Genomic DNA, 19,486 nt, shown 5'->3' with positions numbered 1-19,486 from the left:
TTCCTCCAGGTCCAGGAGCTGATTGGTCCATTTGGTCAACGCCGACCGTAGATCACATCTCCGGATGATGAATGTTGCTCTCGTCTCTCCAGCTGGCTCGGCCGCACACTCTGTCACCATCGCTTTCATGTGCACATGTGCACACAAGACAATGGCAACATCCTCTTTTTTATTCATTTCTTTTACACATGGCATCGCACACACGTTCAAAGAGACGTAAATCTCATTTAAATAGCCTTCGGCTGGTTTGATCATTGGTCGATAGAAAAGCCTGCACACATTAGCAGTAAGTGGAGGAGTCCCAGCGTGATGAGAGAATTAAAATGATAATTGTCTTCCTGCTTAAACTCGCCCTAAAAGCTTCATTAGAAAATGCTGCGAGGCTCGTTTCAGTGTTAACAAAAGACTTCAGCTGACTCTGAATATGGAAACAGGAACTGATAATTAGAGAAAGGCCGTTGTAATACAATGAAAGCCAATCAGAGCAATGTTGAGCAAAAGCATGACGATAACGTTTTACAGCCTCAAACTAATCAGCACCAACAATAACAGTCAATTTGCATTAATACACAATAGAGATTCCCTTCATTAGCTGGAATCATGCGTTATGTTTTCATGCTGCTTACAGGTTGATATGATGCAGGTTGATCAGAACCTTGCAAAGTGATGTGGTTCCTTGACCAAAAAGACAATTTTTTTCTCTCATAAATTTTTCCAGTTTAGTCTCGCAAATATATGACGTTATAATCCCAGAAAATATTTGAGTTTTTTTCTCGTAAATTTACGATTTTACAATTTTAGAGAATATTGGAGTTTTTTTTTTAATAAATTTATAACTTTAATCTCAGAAAATTATTTCGCGTAAATACACAACTTTATGATATCAGAATATTCACGTTTTTCTCGTAATTTCTGAGTTTAGTCTCGCAAATTTATGTCTTTATAATCTCAGAAATTATTTGAGTTTTTGTTTTTCTCGTACATTTACCACTTTAATCTCAGAGAATATCCAAGTTTTCTTCTCGTAAATTTAAAACTTTAAAATCTTAGAGAATATTAAAGTTTTTTCTCGTAAATTTGTGACTTTAATCTCAGAGAATATCTACCTTTTACTTCTCTTAAATTCACGATTTTATAATATCAGAATATTCACGTTTTTTTCTTGTAAATTTCTGAGTTTTGTCTCACAAATGTATGGCTTTATAATCTCAGAAAATATGAGTTTTTTCTCGTAAATTTACCACTTTACTTTTTTTTTTTACCTACAGTGGCCCTAATCCTGCTCGTTTCACCGTTAACAAAAGACTTCAGCTAATTCTGAATATGGAAACAGGAACTGATAATAATATGATGATGCTAATTGTAGAAAAGGCAGTTTTAATACAATGAAACCAAATCAGAGCGACGCTAATTCAGAACAGCAAAAGCACGACGATAACGTTTAACTGCTTCAAACTAATCAGCACCAGTCAACAATAACAGTCAATTTGCATTAATTTCCTTCCTTAGCTGGAGACATTTGGTACATTTTCACAAGTTTCATACTGAAAGTCTTGCCTGAAGAATCCTCAGTGAAACTTTGGTGGCAGCTTTGTGATCCGGAGCAGCAGCTCAGGTTCAGTTTTAGATCCAAATGGCCTCGTTCCTTCTACCGTAGGCAGAGAGAGGAGCAGTAAAACCTGCTTTTACTTCATTTTCCTCAGCTGCCTTTATGCCTGGTGCCACTTTTATCCTGGCTTCAGGGTCTGACTCGCCGGTATATTCTTCCACCCACATCTGTTTTCATTCCCCCCCCTCCTCTACCCAACTCACTTAGCTCTTAATGTCACATACTTTTTGTCTTTCTGACTCAACTTCATGCATGAAACTCATTTCTTCTCTTTCCAGAGCCAATCTCAGGCTCTGTGCCCAATCCATTTTCATGTTACAGCGCTGGCTTGTCCTCGCATTCAACGTTACGTTGTGTCTTTATTTATCAAACAGCCTTATTCTGTCTTCTGTCTTTACATTCCTCTGCTTCTTCTTCTTCTTGCCACTAACAGCTAGCAACACTCACTCGCCGTCTTCGTAGGTTAAAGCTCTCTTCTCAAGGGCGCTGCACGCTGATAATCTTCTACTAAACGTGTTTGTTTCTCAGCTGCAGTTTCTTCTTGTTTTCTTTTGTAGGTTTTAAACTGACCTGAGCCCCCAATTCTGTTCGATTTTACACTCACCCTTCTACGGTAATAATATATCTTTGTTGTGTCTGGAACAAACTGATTGTCATTGGTGTCTTTACACAATCATGGTTCCATCAGTAAGCTGATTAAATGTTGGTCCATTTGGCCAAAACAAACAATCCAGCAGTGCTTTTCCTGACTAACCCCGGCGGCTGCAGCCCTGTCTCTTAAAACCTACCTTCCCATACAACTGGCTTGTGGATCAAATTTTGAGGGAAATTTATTTTGTCGCGGATTACGTTTGTTTTTGACCTAGAGCGTCATAGTTTGAAGCGTAGCGCTGCTGGCCAAGCGTCAGTATTTGACGAGTTGGGAGTGAGTTGTACACAAACCAGCAGTTTATAAGGCTGGAGTACAGATGAACCGTATACCAGTATCGGTTATCAGGTCCGATACTGTGCTCATGTAATCGTACTCGCAAAACGGCTCCGATATAACGTCACTGATACCACTTTAGGGCAGCGGTATCGGTGCATCCCAACCCAAAAGAAAAGCCCATGAGGACACAGTTTTGCAAAACTTGCAGAACATTGACAACGAGGGTTTAACACCGCGGGAGCAACAGTTGAAAAAGGAGGGAACGTTATTTAAAGGGCGTAGCTGTAGGACGAGCATCATGGGGGTGTAATCTGAGTGTGCACGGCTGCATGTAAACAGGAATATAAGTAGGGGTCTTTTTCGGGATAAGGCCAAAAAATTATGTTTTTTGCATGTAAACATAGTCAGTGTGTCTTTATTTGGCTTCTGATGCACATTTAGAGAAACACAATCAAGGCGAGTGCCTGACGATTTTCTAATTGACTGTGCTGTTGCTTTTAAACACTGAGCACCATGGGATGTGTCACATTAGTAGAATCTACATATTAATTGGCTCTAATATGTTAATATCAGGCATGATTATCACAGATCAGAGTAGTAGGTAGGAACAGGAGAGAGGAGAGAGAGAGAGAGAGAGAGAGAGAGGGAGAGACAGTAAAGATAAATAAGGTCACATTTAGTTATTAAAGGAACAGTGTGTAACATTTCGGGGGATTTATTAGCAGAAATGGAATATAATATTCATAACTATGTTTTCTTTAGTGTGTAATCACCTGAAACTAAGAATCATTGTGTTTCCTTAGCTTAGAATGAGACCTTCATCTCTACATAGGGAGCGGGTCCTCTTCACGGAGTCCGCCATGTTTCTACAGTAGCCCAGAACAGACAAACCAAACTCTGTCTCTAGAGAGAGTCTTTCACGTTTTTCACGTTACCTGGAGGTCACCGTAGTTCTCCGACACACTCTGACTTCCGTAATAAAGTAGTGTTATTATGGTATGGATGACCTCTGAGCGAGGTGAACATTGTTACCACGGTTTTGCACTCGACGGCTCACGTTACCGTAGTCTAGGAAAGGAAGGAGTGAGCGGAGGGGTACTCAGCTGGTTGCAATCTGCAACCACGCCGCTAAATGTTGCCAAATCCTACACGCTGTACCTTTAAGTTTTTGTCTTAAAAAAGGTTATTATATAATCTTTGAGAGAACAAACACTTGGCGTTACAGAGAAGCCGGTGTATTGTTGACCCCAAAGCGCCGCCACGCCGGCTCGGTTGTGTTTGTGTTGGCGACTCCACCATCATGTAGCTGAAACAACATCTCCTGCTCCTCCATCACTAGAGTTTACATTCTGTTCCTCCGCTCACAGCTGCTATTTATTCTGCTGGATATTACTTTCATGTTAATTGTGCCAATCATAAATTGTGTTTCATATCCGCAGCGTGACTCACTGAATCGTCTCAGTTAAATGACTGCAGGGACGGCGTGGACAGAATTACACGGCTCGGGCGCTTTATGAAATCTGCGACGCTGCTGGCCCGGACGGGCCCAGACGGGCTCGGCCTCGGCCGCTGAATAAAAATCATAAAATGTGAAAACAAATCCCGGGGCTTCCCGAGCTGTAATTTACTCTTCCTAACACGGCCTCCTCGGGACCCGTCTGACTGTGTTGTTGGCGTTATGTGAGGTGGTTGTTTCTGTGTTAAAGCTAACGGCTCTGAGCAAGAACAAATGTGGGCCTTGGGTCCGGGAGCTGTCTCCAGATATTGAATATATTTAGCTTTGTACTTGCAACAACTCGGCCCCTTAAGGCTGTCTCTCTCTCTCTCTCTCTCTCTCTCTCTCTCTCTCTCTCTCTCTCTCTGTGTGGAGCAAAGTGAATGGTAATAATTACTCCAGCCATGTGTGAGCTGTTTGCCTCGGCGGTGCGGCGTCTCTGCTTTTCATATAGACGCTTTTTGAGCAAGACGATACTTTTATAGAGAAATAAATGCCGTCAGCGTGAAGTTGCTTAAAGGTCAGAGTGATTATTCTAACAGAAAACTGCAAGCTGGGCCGAGGTGTCTTGAGTTGAAGTGAGAGAGAGAGAGAGAGAAAAAACTGTTACACACTACAGATTCACCTTCAGCAGACGTTAAGGTGTTCTCTTTAATCTAACAAACAATCTACGATGTCATCTGTATTCTGTAAGACTCTTATATACCTCCGACTTATTATGACCAGCAGCCATTCTGAATCAGCATCACCTCCCCTAGAGATGTGTACACTGTGTACTACTACAGTATGTACTGAAGCAGCGTAGGAACGACCATGAGCTGCTGCTTGCAAATAAAACAAGAAACAAGAACTAACTCTGGTGTTGCTCTTGAAAATGATCATCCTAGAAAAATAAATCACAACTGAACACTTGCTGTCTTCGTAGGTTAAAGCTCTCTTCTCGAGGACGCTGCATGCTGATAATCTTCTACTAAACGTGTTTGTTTCTCAGCTGCAGTTTCTTCCTGTTTTCTTTTGTAGGTTTTAAACTGACCTGAGCCCCCAATTCTGTTTGATTTTACACTCAGCCCTTTACACTCAAGGAAATAATATATCTTTGTGGTGTCTGGAACAAACTGATTGTCATTGGTGTCTTTACACAATCATGGTTCCATCAGTAAGCTGATTAAATGTTGGTCCATTTGGCCAAAGCAAACAATCCAGCAGTGATCTTCTTCACAAACTGCTGTCAAATGACAACCTGGTCTCACTACCAACGCATCAAGTACTGCAGCGTGGTCAGTGCCCCTCGGCGTCTGACACCGACACACCCTATAGCGTCTATATGGGGCGCCATGCCATTATTCTGAAACCCCAATAGTTCACAAAATGCCCGTCTTGCCTTCGCCAGTAGGGAAAAAAAATTTGGGAAGATGCGATGACGTCATTCTGCATGATAATTAGCCATGTGCTTCTGTGCTTCTCTCTGCACAGAGAGTGAGTAGTTTCGGAGCAATGGGACATATTTCGGACGGATGGACGGGTCAAAGAAAGACAGGACTTTCACTCAGGAGACGGCTGTTCGTGTCCCGTGTGAAACCAAGTCAACGTTGAGTTAATTCACTATAGTTTTGAAACGTAACTGCAGTTGGAAAAGGAGGGAAATAGTGTGCACGGCTGCACATTAACAGCTTAGAAGGAATAATGTATTTTTCAGAATAAGGGCAAAAAACTTAATATTTTGAACATGTAAACGTAGTCAGTGTCTTTATTTGGCTTCTGATGCTCATTTAGAGAAACAGAAACATGGAGAGTGCCTGAAGATTTTCTAATTGACTGCAGTTGCTATTAGACACAAAGCACCATGGGATGTGTCAGAGTTACCACATACGGTCACATTAGTAGAATCTGCATATTAATTGTCTCCAATATGTAAATCACGCATCATTATCACAGCCCCACAACTGACATGGTTTTCAGGAAACCAGTCCTAGCTACTGTACATAGTTAACTTTAACCCCTGTTATGTGCAGAGTGGAGCTGACCACGCCGTCTTCACTGCAGAAAAGTTTACGTGGTAACTGGTTTTACTGAAGCATGATGGACAGAGTGTAGTCGTGGTAACGTGTAATCATGTTATAGGACTCAATGTTGCAGCCGACCAGCCTTTGATGACCAGAGACGTCCTCTGAAGGTCACGCTGTAATAGACTGCATCCTTCACAGGAGGCAGCGACTGGAGCGGGACACTACAGGATGTCACTGTGATGGTGTTTCATGGTGCTCCTCCACACTTTATAGAACTTAAGTATGCAACGGATAAATCTTTTTCGAGATGTGTCTTGATCTAACTTGGCACCTCATCTCTGCAGATAAGCACCAGTCTGGTATGGGAGAGCTAGCTAGCTGTCAGCCAGGTAGCTCTCACTCAGGTTGTGTTGAGGGCTGAGATCTGTCAGTCTTTGAGCTTCATCTACTGCCACAAATATTTGCAATACTTGCTCCTGGATCAGGAGTTTAGCTGGGTGGCGTTAGAGGATGTGGGCGAAACTCCAACTGTGTATTGCGTAGCTTGCTGCAAGTTTGAGAGCACGGTGGATACAATTTTCCCTGACCAGGCAGGTTAAAAAAACGTTGGCCCTGGCGTACCACATGTGTACAAACGCCCTGAGCAGCGAGTCCCCAGGTCCATTCCCTGCTGGCCAGACCATTTGCTGCATGTCATCCCCCGACTCTCTGCCCCCACTATCTCTATCAAATAAAGGTATAATAAACAGAAAACGGTGGATTGCACCCTCCAGGTGAGGAGTGAGTCTTTGCCCCCAGCGAGGGAGTTCAAGTATCTCGGGGTCTTGTTCCCGAGGGAGGAGAAAAATGGAACGGGTGGTGAAGAGGGAAGGCAAAATTCTCGATTTACCGGTCCATCTACGTTCTAACCCTCACCTATGAGGGTGAGGAGCTCAGACATCCGGAGGGAGCTCGGAGTAGAGACGCTGCTCCTTCGCCTCTAAACATCTGATCAGGATCCTCCTGGACGCTTCCCTTTAGAGGTTTTCTGGGCAACTGGTAAGAGGCCCCGGGGTAGACCCAGAACACGCTGGAGAGATTATACATCTGGTCTGGTCTGGGAACGCCTCGGGGTCCCCCCAGGAGGAGCTGGAAAACGTTGCTGAGGAGAGGGACGTCTGGAATTCCCCGATAAGCCTGCTGCCCCCGCGACCCGGTTTGGATAAGAGGAAGAAAATGGATGGATGGATGGAAAAAAAAGAAAACGGAAAAGAAAAGTTTGAAGTTAATCTTGGGGCACCCTTGGACTGTCCTTCAGGCACCCCAGGGTGCTGCAGCTCCCACTCAGGGAACAACTGCACTATTAGCTGAAACCATGTTTGCAGGTGTTTATTCCAACCAGCCCCCTCTCCTCCTCCTCCTCCTCCTCTTCCTCCTCCTCTTCCTCCTCCTTTACATGAATATGTTTCTGTGTGTTTTCGGAGGTCATATGAGGGAGAGAAGCTGTGAACTAATGACTGATCCGTGCTGAGGTCTCTCAGGACTGCAGCTCCTACAGTGAATAATAGATTTATTTTAGTTTAGAGGGTACTGCAGCGTGCCTGCCTGCCTGGCTGTATTGTACAGTAAAGGGCAAGCTGCTGTGACACTGGTGTCGGGCTCTTTGTTACTACAACAGCTCACACAGGCAGAGAGAGAAAGAGCAGGAACTGTGGGTAAAGTTTTCGTCCCTCGAGGTCTGATTTCTCTCCCAGAGGAGGAAAAAGGCCAGAAGTCTCATTCCTGTGAGCTCTTTTCTTTGTATTATTTCCATCTCAAATGTAAAAAATAAACTGCATGTGTGTTTGGTATGTTTCAGCGTCGAGGAGCGAACGAGGCAAAGAGACACTGCACAGCAGCGAGGACGCAAACGCCACAGCGACAGACCCAACGGAGAAAAAGAAGAATGGCACGGCGAGAAGAGGAACAGAAACCACGGCGAAGAACGGCAGAAACCATCATGCAGGTCTAACAGAGACACTCACAGAGTCCTCAATGAGAAACAGAATAAACAACTCAGTCTCACTGCAGTCTGTGAAATAGTCACAAAATTGAATCTATTGGATTCGTCTACATAGACACAAATTTCCCTTTTTTTTCATGACGCTCAGCACGACTTTCAGCAACATCATCAACAACTTCTCCCTACAAATGTCCAGCAACATGTGATGCACGGGTTTAGGAAAATATTCAATTAAATCTATTTTTATATTGCGTCAATCATAAGCGATGTTATCTCAGGACGCTCTTCATATAGAACAGGTCTAGACCGTACTCTATAATTAAGAGACCCAACAAGAGATCCCCCATGAGCATGCATTCTTTAAAGAAAGATCGACTTGGTTAAGTCCGGGCAAGACAACTACTCATTTTAGCTTTAGGAAAAGATCGCAGTTTGAGTTAAAATAACTCAGGAAGTGGCGTTACTTAAATACGGATGTTACGTGACAAAAAAATCAACTTTGACTACTGGTTTCAAACGGGACACAATCAGCGGTCTCCTGGGTGAAAGTCTGGTGTTTTTTGTCCGACCCATCCACTCAGACCTCCTCCCTACACGGCGTTCGTTGCTCTTTATACTTCCTGGTTCACAATTACGTGGATTACATACAAATTGATTTCATGCTGAACATCACGAAAAAAAAATTTAATTTGTACACGAATCAATACATTCAATTTCGTGACTATTTCACAAACTGCTTTGTGACTGAGCTGGAATGAAAGACGAGAAAATGATTATGTGATTGTCCTCAACAGCAGCAGCAGGAGGAGGGACGGTGGCAAGGACAGAGACACTTTGAAGAAAAAGAAGGACAAGAAGACCAACAAGAAGGAGAGGAAATGTGACTGACTTTCAGTCTCTCAATCTACTTAATGAGAAGAACGGCCCTGTGGCATCTTCCTGTACGTAGAGCTGTAGCGGTGATGAATTTCCCCTGCGGTCATAATAATTGGTTCAACAGCGCGATGATATGCGGTATTTTAAGTGCTATATAATTTTTTGTGCTTTATAAATTAGCTTTATTGTATATTGTTGCTTTTTAAATGACAAAGATGACAGTTTCAAAACTATTTAAATACTTGTTTATTGTTAAATGCAGAACACAGAAGGGCAAATGAGGCGCAGTGTTTTTTTTTAGCTAAGACGCTTTGGTTGCGTCTGGTTGCTACGATACGGAATATCAAAAATGTCGGCACAAGGTAGAGTACAGACTCGCTCTGGATGAAGGGAAGGCTGAAGGGAAGAGAGAGAGGACAGACAGACGGTCTATGGGTATTCATTTCTCCTCCATCGTTGTTGTTGGTCAGCACATGTAGCTACATGTAGGATGTGAGTTGTGAGTTTTACCCAAAGTTGAACATTTTTCAACTCTCAACGACCAGAAAGAAAACACCAGACGTACAGCGCTGAGCGCCTCGTCACGCTGCTGGCGTTTGTAGCAAAGTGTAAATATATGGCGCTCCCACTGCAAAGAATTCAAAACAGAAAAACGTGAACATAGCGATTGTGGCGGTTGCTCAGCATCCCCTGCGGTTGGCTTGTCGATATGACGGTATTACAATATTGTGGTTATCGCGACAGCTCTACCTGCATGTTTCATTAGAAAATGTAAGTTTTATTATAAAGATAATTTTAAATATATATTGTATAAATGTTTATGTTGCATCAACTTTTCGTGTTGTTTTTGTTGAGTGGAAGGTTTTTGTAACACAACTCTCTTTTTCAAATGACTTTATTGATCATTTAACCAAAAGTACCATCAGATATACTACACAGGCCGAAGCGTGACAGATAGAACCGCAGCAGACGGCTTCACGCCGTCCGCCGATACACAGAAACCAAGTCAGAGTTTTTTTCTTCTTAAAAGTAAGAAAATTAGTAAGGCCTCCACAATGTCACCTCATTAAATATTCTCTTTTTTAACATGTTATGAACACATTGATCCATTCTTTTTTTGAATATATTTTTTATTGCCAGTGGTTGGAGAATTTAGCGATAGCTTCAGAAATAAAAGAAAGAACCTCAACACAGACGACTACTTGGCAACGTGTCCTCAGGTCAACGGATGATGAAGAAGAAGACAACCACTGTCAGTACAAACAGAATGGAGCCTAAAGATAAAGGCCATACCACAAACAAACTAAAGAAACGTATTACAAGTGCTTGGATCAGTACTTTTTTTAGACACCCAACATTTACAGTAAAGAAATGTGAGTCCAACTTAACGCATACCCTAATATATAACTACTGGAATTGGCAACGTGTCGTGTCTCCTCTCGATCCACCCGGAGAATGACGGTGTCCTCCAAACCGATGACACCAACGTCCTCGTCATTAGCGTGTCCTCTGCTGGATCCTCAGCGTTCTCGGAGGGGCAACTTAACGTCTGGTAACGATCCAGTCTCATGTTTGTCCCTCTCAAACTCCTGGTAAAGTCTCAGCGGTCCATCAGAAGTGAGATATCCACACAGCTGTAGCTCCGCTCTACGCTTCTCGTCCCCTCACAGCGAGCTCAGGGTGGTCAGCCGGTCTAAAGCTCTGCCTCCCACATTCCTCTGTCAGTGGCGCCGAAGCGGCGCCGGACGACTCGGAGCGCCGCTACAGCAGGCTGCCCGGCCACGAGACGATGGTCAGGGTGATTCTGCCTCGGAGCTCCTTTAGAAGGCGCACCAGCGCCGTGTGGGTCATCCCCCACGTACTCTTCCCGTTCACCTCGAGCAAGATGTCCCCACACCTGCACAGAGCGAGACGGTTAATCTCTTTAAGAAAAACTAGAACTACCTTCTTGCGGTTGTATGCCTCCGCCAACCAGCATTTTGTGACCATTATGTGTCACAGTGACCAAATTCAAATCAGGTCATCCTTGAGTCCAAGTTTGTGACAAATTTGAAGAAATTCACGAGAATGGTACAGACATAAGGTCAGAATGACCTTGACCTTTGACCACCAAAATCTAACCAGGTCATCCCTGAGTCCATTTGGACGTTTGTGCTAAATGCTTCGATCGATCGACCACTGATCGTTATCAGCTGATATTCGTTCAAAATACTTTAAGCGAAGGTCTCCAGCCGATCAGATGACGCATCGATTCTGAATTGAAACTTTTTCAGGACTCATTGGTCTGCTTTCTCGTCTGCTCTTTAATCCGCTCAGAGAGCGACACAGCTGGACACACACGCTACGCAGAGCCGCAGTGCGTCCCGTCTGAAAAGCTTCCTTTCTATAGGAATTAACCTATAGACAGTAAATTAACCTATAGACAGTAAATTAACCTATAGACAGGGTTGGAAATTGGCACCAGCCACCAGCCAAATGCTGGTAAAATATGCAAGTGTGCTGCTAGATTTGCTTCACTCACCAGCCAAAAAAACAATCAATTGAGTGGCTGGTATAAACCTTTTCAAACTTGACAACATAAACATTCTAAATGGGCCTCTTTGTATTTCTTGTTTAAATTTTTGTTAATGCAGTAGGTGACAGGAAGTAAACTTGGACCAAAGCTGTTGCCCTAGCAACAGAATGGCAATGAAAAGGTCTATAGACCCACATGAGGAACCGATCAAAGATGTTGTTGTTGTTGGTTAACCGATTAACGGTTAACTGTTGTCATCCCAACCTCAGATTATGTAAATTAACACGGCTACCAAGAAATTACTGGACGGATATAAACTGAAATTGTTTTTCACATAGAGGTTCAGCGTTGAAGCTGGTTTTAAAACAATAAGACGTGATGTACTATGTGTATACAGGCTGCATACCTTATCCTGCCATCGTTGTAGGCCGGCGTCCCCTCCACGATGGAGCGGATAAAAAAGGATTGATTGCAGTTGACCTCCTCCTGACCTCCCACGATACTGAAGCCCAGGCTGCCCGAGGTGCTCCGCCGCAGGATGATGTCTTTACAGCAGTAGAGATGTCTGCATGAGCCAAGAGAAGAGATTAACACCACTAATCTCTCCGCTGCATCTTTACATTGTATTTACTGTTTATCCATACTGAGTGAAAGACAAAGGCATCTGTGAATGAAGCTGAGACTTGTAGCATCAGTCTCATGAAGATGGACTGAGTGAAAATTACATTCAGCTCCTCTCAGCTGCAGCACTAGTCTAGACTTCCTCCCCACGGTGACGCTGTGTTTGGTTCCGACTCCTAATCAATTCACTGTTTGACTAGAAACACATTTTTATTTCACTTCAAGCGGAGCAGCGGTTGTTTATTGCCGTCGGCGCGTCGCTGTCTTCCTGACAACACTTTCTATTAAGATAAATTCATGTGTTACAAACTGAGGGAAAGTTTCTCATTCTCTGAACTTCTACTGATATGAATATTTAAGCTGAAAAGTTTAAAAGTATAATGAGTATTCTCTCCCCAGCTGGCTCTGTCAAACTTTCAGTTGGCACCAGCTGGCAGAGGTCAGAGGGACCAGTGAGGGGGGGTGTGAATTATACCGGGCTCAGAGAGAAGAAGTGGAGAAAGTAGAAAATGTGGAAAGAGAGACATGAAGAGGTGCTGACCTGGGTAGCTGCAGCCATGACACCCACAGCGGCGAGTAGTCGTCGTTGGGCACCGGGCTCTTGGCGCTGTCGGTGGGCGAGGGGACGAGACACGGCGGCAACGGGCACTCCTGCATGCTCTCCTCCGGAGGACGCATCTCCAAGACCTTGAGCACGACGGGAGACGAGGTGTTCTTCAGGTTGGCGACGGCTTCGCCTCGCGTCACCCCCGTCAAGTCCACCCCGTTCACGTTTAACAAGATGTCACCTGTGGGGCGGGAGGAAGTGGACAGCACAGCTCATCCTCTGCTCCGCTAAATGCTTTTTCCAAAGACCTCCCGGGGCAACCGACTCATCAGCTGCCTGTTTAATATTCAACAAGCGACCGGCTCCAACAACACAAAGGGGAGGAAACAGAGCGCCACCTGTGCTTTATAAAGCCTCGCAGCGATGAAAGTGGTGCAAAGAGAAGCAGACGGCACGGTCCGGCCTGCTAGAGCCCGGTGCCGATATGCTAATGAATCATCTTTTATGATATACAAACATGTTTCATAAGCACACAAACGGAGACAGCTGCTGCTGTGATGTCCCACATAAACACGGTAATGTGCACCTTCAACCATAAACAGGACAAACACACTCAGTTTACTCACTTTATGCTCCGTCACATCACTCCTCTCATTCACAGAGACTCAGACAGGCTTAATGTGTTTTAAAGGGTAACTTCGGTATTTTTCAACATTTTCCCATGTTGTCTCTAACTGACTAATGGGGACAATCATCTGTGAGACTGGTCCAGTACTGAGGGAAAACGCTGTAACCAGCAGCCGATTAACGAGCTGCGAGGGAAAGTGAGCAGCGTCAATGTAACATTACGTCTACTGAAGGTGAATGGATTTGCATTCAATACTGGACCAGTCTCAAAAATTGTCATTTAGGTACAAAACCATGAGGAAACAGGGTAACTCTTTAAGTTGGATATGCTGGAATCAGCAGTTGTGGCTAAAGCCTCCCCTGCGTTCATCTGCATTACAGGATCTAAAGCCTGCTGCAGTTACACTGCTGTTATTTGTGAGCCGCTGCGTGCTTTGCTCTATTTCAGAGCTGACTGATTTCATATAACGAAATAATTAAGTACTCCACAAATACTCGTCTGGAACACAATAAGTCGCGAGCGCTGCAGCGCTAATGTTTGTTTGTGTTTGTTGTTTAAGTGTGTTAGAGCCAATTTGGGGATCGCTGAACCACAGCAGCATCACTGAGTCTTTCTGCTGGATGAATACACTTCATAATGAAACAGCAATCTTAAGTGTTCATCAATCACCGCCGTCTGTTATATAACAAAGTATTCATCACCAAAGCCAAACCCATGACAGCCGGTCTGCCAGCCATAATGTGAGCTCCAACGGGAGAAGACAACCTCATAAAGCCGCTAAATGAGTCGTTATTAGAGCTGAACATGACGATCCGTGTAATAAAGAATAATATTCGGATAATTAGAAGACTGATTGTGCAGGTGAGTAATGGAGAGAGACATTAAGGGGTTCATTTGTACCTTTGCGGATGGAGCCCTCCTGTCCCACCACTCCGTCAGAGTCCACGTTAGTGACGTAGATGGGGAGGTCCCAACCTCGGCTGGACATGCCGCCCGCCACCGTCATACCCAGCGAGTCGTACGGCTCCTTCGTCAGAGTGACGGTCTTCTCGTAGCATGCAGGCTTCTGACAGGAGTCCTTCACAGAGAGAGAGAGAGAAGAGAGAGAAGGCAGGAGGGTAAATTAATGATGGAGATCTAAAAGTAAAAAAGCTGTCCATGTACTATTTCATCTTCCACTGCCAGGATATTAGTGTTAATTTAATTAATGAAAACCAAGATGAAATATGTTCGTCAGCGACCTTTTTTTCCATGACTAAGACGAGACGATGACGAGACGGCTCCGACCTCATTAAACACTAACGGCGACATATCAAAATATATCAAACATGCAATATCGTTGACAAAAAAACACAAAACTAAAATGTAGTTTAAAAAATAAAAGCTTTACCAAAATCTCTCTTTATTGACGTCACCTTCCACCTCCTCTTCTCCTCTCTGTGTCTCAAACACCAGCCTGGTCGCATGAAAATGTGTATGAATGACACGATAGTGCGCAAGACATTTAGTATGCAATAAGAACGCCTTTCTCGATTTTCGTGTGTCATTTGTACACCATATATCCATTTGCATGAATAGCTACGCTCAGAGCTAGTGATATCGAACAAAAAGTGAGAAAGAGTGCTTATGGTGGGCGGGATTGTAAGTTACATTAATGATGTTTGTGACATTTTCCGTACTTCTCTTTCATTGTTTCCGTACGTGTTTTACTTAGTTTACATACTTATTTTAAGCCCAACCGTGGTGTCTTTCCTAAGTCTAACTAATTGGTTTTGTTGCGTAAATCTAACGGTGGATGTTACTGTAGTTCTGTTGCGTGGCGTACAAATAACATGCAAAAACGCAAAAATGCGTCCTCATGGCATACGGAACGTCGTCGTAATGCTGCGCTATTTATACGCCTTCCCATGAGATCGGGTTGCAAACACACAGCGGCGATCAGGCCATCTCTGTCCTTCTTGTCACAGTCCTGACTGTTGTGCTACTATAATGCATAAAGTTGCGGTTTGCGGGTTTGGTTGGTTGATCAACGCATATTTTTGCATGTTTGGCGGTGCAGATTGGCTCTCATAACGGACCAATGGGTGCGACAAAACTGACATCACAAATGAGCTCAGTCAGGAGGACTCGGAGTGACACCAAAGCTGTATTATTAATCATTCAACCCGTGTTTTTCATCCGATAATGAGGTAAAATCGTATGTGAAATTAGTTTGACTAAAATTACTAGATTATTGCTTCGGGGAAGACGACCCGCTCCCTATGTAGATATGAAGGGCTCATTCTAAGCTAAGGAAAACATAACGATTCTTAGCTTCAGGTGATTACAACAAAGAAAACATAGTTATGAATATTATATTCCATTTCTGCCAATAGATGCCCCAAAATGTTACACACTGTTCCTTTAAGAGAGAAAATATTTTGTCTAAAAGTAGTGACTTTTCGTTGACTAAAACTTGATCATCAACTCATCAGCATTTTTATCTAAAGACTAAGAATAAATCTAAATTAACCCTGCATAAGAGCAGATCTAAAAACATGCAGGACCTTCACAGTTGATGCGTCTTTCTTTGTGTATCCAAGTTCTTATAAACACAATAACTCAACACCAAACATGATCTGAACTGAATTGTTAGACCAAGGTCACCTTCTATAGACTACATGATCTAATGAGACTGAGGAGCTGCACATTAGCATATTAATAACGGTCTGTTTTCTCTGGGACCGGTGATAGCCTCTTTAATGGTAGCACAATCCTTATGAACACCACCATGTTACACCACGATGACAGAGACATAGCTGCTAATTAATAAACGACCTCATTAGCATAACTGGTGATGTATAATATATGGTGGTTATTAGGAGAGGGGCATCAGGCGGCTCAAGTGCCTCTTCATTCAGCGTTCATGGTTCCACGTAGAGCAGCTGATTTATCCGTGCACGCCGTGATGTGCGTTTTGGTTTGGTGAGCGACGATGATGAAGCGAGTGAGATTTTATTTATGACGAGTGTGTTTGAGTGTCAGATGGCGGCGAGGAGGAGAGCGAGGAGGAGAGGGAGGGAGCGAGGAGTAGTAATGAATAACACATGGACACATTGAGGTTGATGGGACGGAGGCTGGTGCTGCTTCGCTGATGTGCTGCATTCACACTTTTCTGCTGCGCTCGCAGGAGGAGATCGCTGGGAGTCACGTGACTGACCCCGGGGCACGCCACTCACTAACGCTGGCTGGATGCTGGCTGGATGCTGGCTGACAACCTACACAGTGTACTGTAGTGTACTGTGCACTACTGCTTGGTGTACTATGTGTGTAAATATGTAGATATGTAATACTTTCATTAAGAGCAAAGAGTATACAAAACATCACATGACATCATTCCCACAAAAAAATGTCGAACTTTAAAAATAGCCGTTATTAACCGTTAGTTACGACCGACTTGATTACATTTTGTGGGAAGGAATCCATGTCAGAAAAGAAAAGAGAGTCTCTACCACTATTGAAAGTCCCTATTTTGGAAAACATGCTGTCTTTTTTGTACTCTTTGCTCTTGATGAAAGTGTATCTATTTACACACATGGTACACCACGCAGTACTGTATAGTACACTACAGTACACTGTGTAGGTTGTCAGCCAGCTTTCACCCAGCGTTAGTCACTGGCGTGCCCCGAGGTCAGTCATGTGACTCCCAGTGATCTCCTCCTGTGAGTGTGTGTAAATCGGACCGAGCCACTATAATGATGATATAAATAATGATTACAGCGATGTTTCTTTAATAAAGTTCGACTTTCGGACTTTGGACTGAGACGATGACAGAGACGAGGAGCAGCGGCGCGCTCGCTGTGAGTGTGTGCTTGCTTTAGAGAGAGACAGAGAGAGAAGAGGAGGCGGATGTCACGCAATGTTTCAGTGAGGTATTAATAATAATTTGAATGTCAACGTTATGAATTAAGCTTCAAACTATTCGGTAGGCTACAGCCGTACGAGCCACACAACACTGTTTGGATTTTGACAAACGCGGAAATCGAAAAAAAAAAGAAAAGAGTTAAGTATAAACCCCGAACCATCACCTCTGAAGGTCACTAATCAACACACTCTCCTGTGTTTATACTGAACACAAAAACGGCAGGTTGTGTTTTTTTCGGGGGTAGTGTGATTGACTATTTCTCGGCTGTGCACTCTGACTTTTAATGAACGTGTTATTTAGTGAGCTCTGGAGGTGCTGGGAGGATTTGGTTACCTTTGGACTGAGCCAAGCTCGCTTACTCCCCGTCTCGAGTTAAGGAGCTAAGCTAACTGTCTGTAGCGTCATATTGACTGTACAGACATGAGACAGATATCTCACTATTGTGTTTGTTTGAAAGGAGATATGATGCATTTTTTAAGGATAGTGATCTACAGAAGGTTATTTTTCTGATTGCTTTTAAACAACATTTCAAATCAAACATTTTCAGCTTGAGACACTGATTCCAAAAAAATGTAACACAGTGGAGCTGTCAGATTGATCATTATAAGACAACAAGATATATCACCTGGTTGAGTAAATAACTAGAAAAGTCTTTGAGGGAAGGATGGTGGAGGATACTGTAAATCCTGTCGGCTGTTTAATGTGTGGTGAAAAAAAAATACGGATGCAACAACTCTGAGAGGACGTCGGGCCGCGGTGCCGCCTGAATGACATGCTCAGCTTTGATGGGAGAATAATACCTCCACGGATCATTTGCACCTGAAAGAGAGTATTTATGATGGGAGAGGAGACGGAGGAACAAAGCTGCTCTCTCTCTCTGTGTGTTGTTGGACGTGTCTGTATGTGCTGCTGCTGCTCACCAGTAGCGTTTGCTCTATATCCACGGGCGAGTAAGGCGGCGGTCCGTCCATCCCCCACGGAGCTTCTTGTAGGATGTCGGGGGTCGGCAGGCAGATCTGACGGGACACGATGAAGTGGACGCCCTCCTCGCTCGCCTGGACAACATTAACAGAGTTCAGACATGAGTTCAAAATGATACTAAGGCAAAAGACATTTTTTAAAGAAAGATACACAAACAGGTAAACAGCTAGCCTTCACTTAACACGTTATATCTCATTTGTTTATGCTGCGTTTCAGACAACTTAGAACTTGAACATTTCCGACATCCTATTAGAAAAAGTACAGTGGAACTACTTGTGAACTCGGGGCTAATCCATCTACCCCGACTTCACGAAGAAGCAGTTGTTTGAGTCACACAACAAGTAGGGAAGTGCACATTGTAAATGGTAAATCATCAACTAATAGGCAACGCCAAGTATATTTGAGTGTCAAAATATGTCGTCAGTGTTATTAGGTAGCTGGTTACAGGAAACAATCTCTGAAAGTTATCGTCTCTGCGCAAAAGTTAATCGGGAAAGCGTTAAAAATCCAAAGAAACATGGAGGCTGCACTGCTGAGAGTTCAATCGTGTATATTTGCCAAAAAACATCAGTTTGTCACCATCAGCCATGGTCTTTGTTTACGTTTGCTGTTGTGCTCCTCGAACGCTTGGAGGTCGGAAGTTGGAAATTTCAACAGTGAAAATTCTCACATCCGAGTTGTCTGAGAGCGGTATCAATCGTCTCATCTGATTCTCTGCCAGAAAACAAATAATTATATTCCCTAAAATGTTGAACCATGCCTTTAAAACTGGTCATAAAATAATAATAGTTGTTAAAGGGTTGGTTCATTCACATTACAAAATGAGATTTCATTCAAAGATGCTCACTGCAATGAAATATTACATTTGACAAACCACATTTAATATGTGATTTTGGGCGATCTAGTTGCAGAAATTCAATATACTATTAATAACTCATGTAACTGATGTTAGTTTCAAATCATCTCAACCTGAGCTTGTGTTTTATTTAGCTTAGAATGAGCCCTTTCTATCTACATAGGGAGCAGGTCCTCTTCCACGGAGGCCGCCTCTAGCATCTACAGTAGCCCAGAGTGGACAAACCAAACACTGGCATTTATGTTGAAGTGGCCACTTTAATTTGACACGTGAAGGCCACCGTAGGTTCTCAATGAACAGGAAACCATGATAAGTCAGAGTTTAAATTCACAGCCACCTGGTAGTCCCACTACTGAACTGCCAGTCCATTCACACATCAACATGTCCAACAGACGGACAGACGGGCTGGCTGCCTCCCTCTCTGTCATTACTGTGAGATTTCCCCTGGTCTCTGTAGCACAGAGCCAGTCAAAGCCCATTATTGCCTTAACTGGACTAATTTAATTTCTTCCCTGCCAGTTGTTAATCTCTGACAGAAA

At 43.5% G+C, this 19,486-nt stretch overlaps 2 protein-coding genes across 6 annotated transcripts in view; one reads left to right on the top strand and one right to left on the bottom strand.

Moving 5' to 3' along the window:
- The window catches only part of fip1l1a (FIP1 like 1a (S. cerevisiae)), a 37,472-nt gene extending 28,352 nt beyond the window's left edge, over window positions 1-9,120 (top strand). The window contains exons 12-13 of one of the 2 annotated variants that reach the window (XM_037771268.1): window positions 7,876-8,022; window positions 8,817-9,120. In XM_037771268.1, the coding sequence (XP_037627196.1) occupies window positions 7,876-8,022; window positions 8,817-8,907 (238 nt within the window). In that variant the 3' untranslated portion in view covers window positions 8,908-9,120. Of the gene's footprint in view, window positions 1-7,875; window positions 8,023-8,813 lie in introns of both variants that reach the window. The other variant, XM_037771267.1, reaches the window with a different exon arrangement.
- Window positions 9,121-9,772: 652 nt separating this feature from the next.
- lnx1 (ligand of numb-protein X 1) overlaps window positions 9,773-19,486 on the bottom strand; it is a 91,860-nt gene continuing 82,146 nt past the window's right edge. For all 4 annotated transcript variants that reach the window (XM_037771245.1, XM_037771244.1, XM_037771246.1 and 1 more), the window contains 5 exons: window positions 18,031-18,165; window positions 14,107-14,284; window positions 12,573-12,819; window positions 11,817-11,975; window positions 9,773-10,792 (listed from right to left, as the gene is read on the bottom strand). In XM_037771245.1, the coding sequence (XP_037627173.1) occupies window positions 10,657-10,792; window positions 11,817-11,975; window positions 12,573-12,819; window positions 14,107-14,284; window positions 18,031-18,165 (855 nt within the window). In that variant the 3' untranslated portion in view covers window positions 9,773-10,656. The remainder of the gene's footprint in view (window positions 10,793-11,816; window positions 11,976-12,572; window positions 12,820-14,106; window positions 14,285-18,030; window positions 18,166-19,486) is intronic.

Source organism: Sebastes umbrosus, chromosome 5 (assembly GCF_015220745.1).
Source record: "Sebastes umbrosus isolate fSebUmb1 chromosome 5, fSebUmb1.pri, whole genome shotgun sequence".
NCBI lineage: Eukaryota > Metazoa > Chordata > Actinopteri > Perciformes > Sebastidae > Sebastes > Sebastes umbrosus.
Note: the sequence above shows the minus strand (reverse complement) of the source record. Positions and strands in the feature narration are given on the sequence as shown.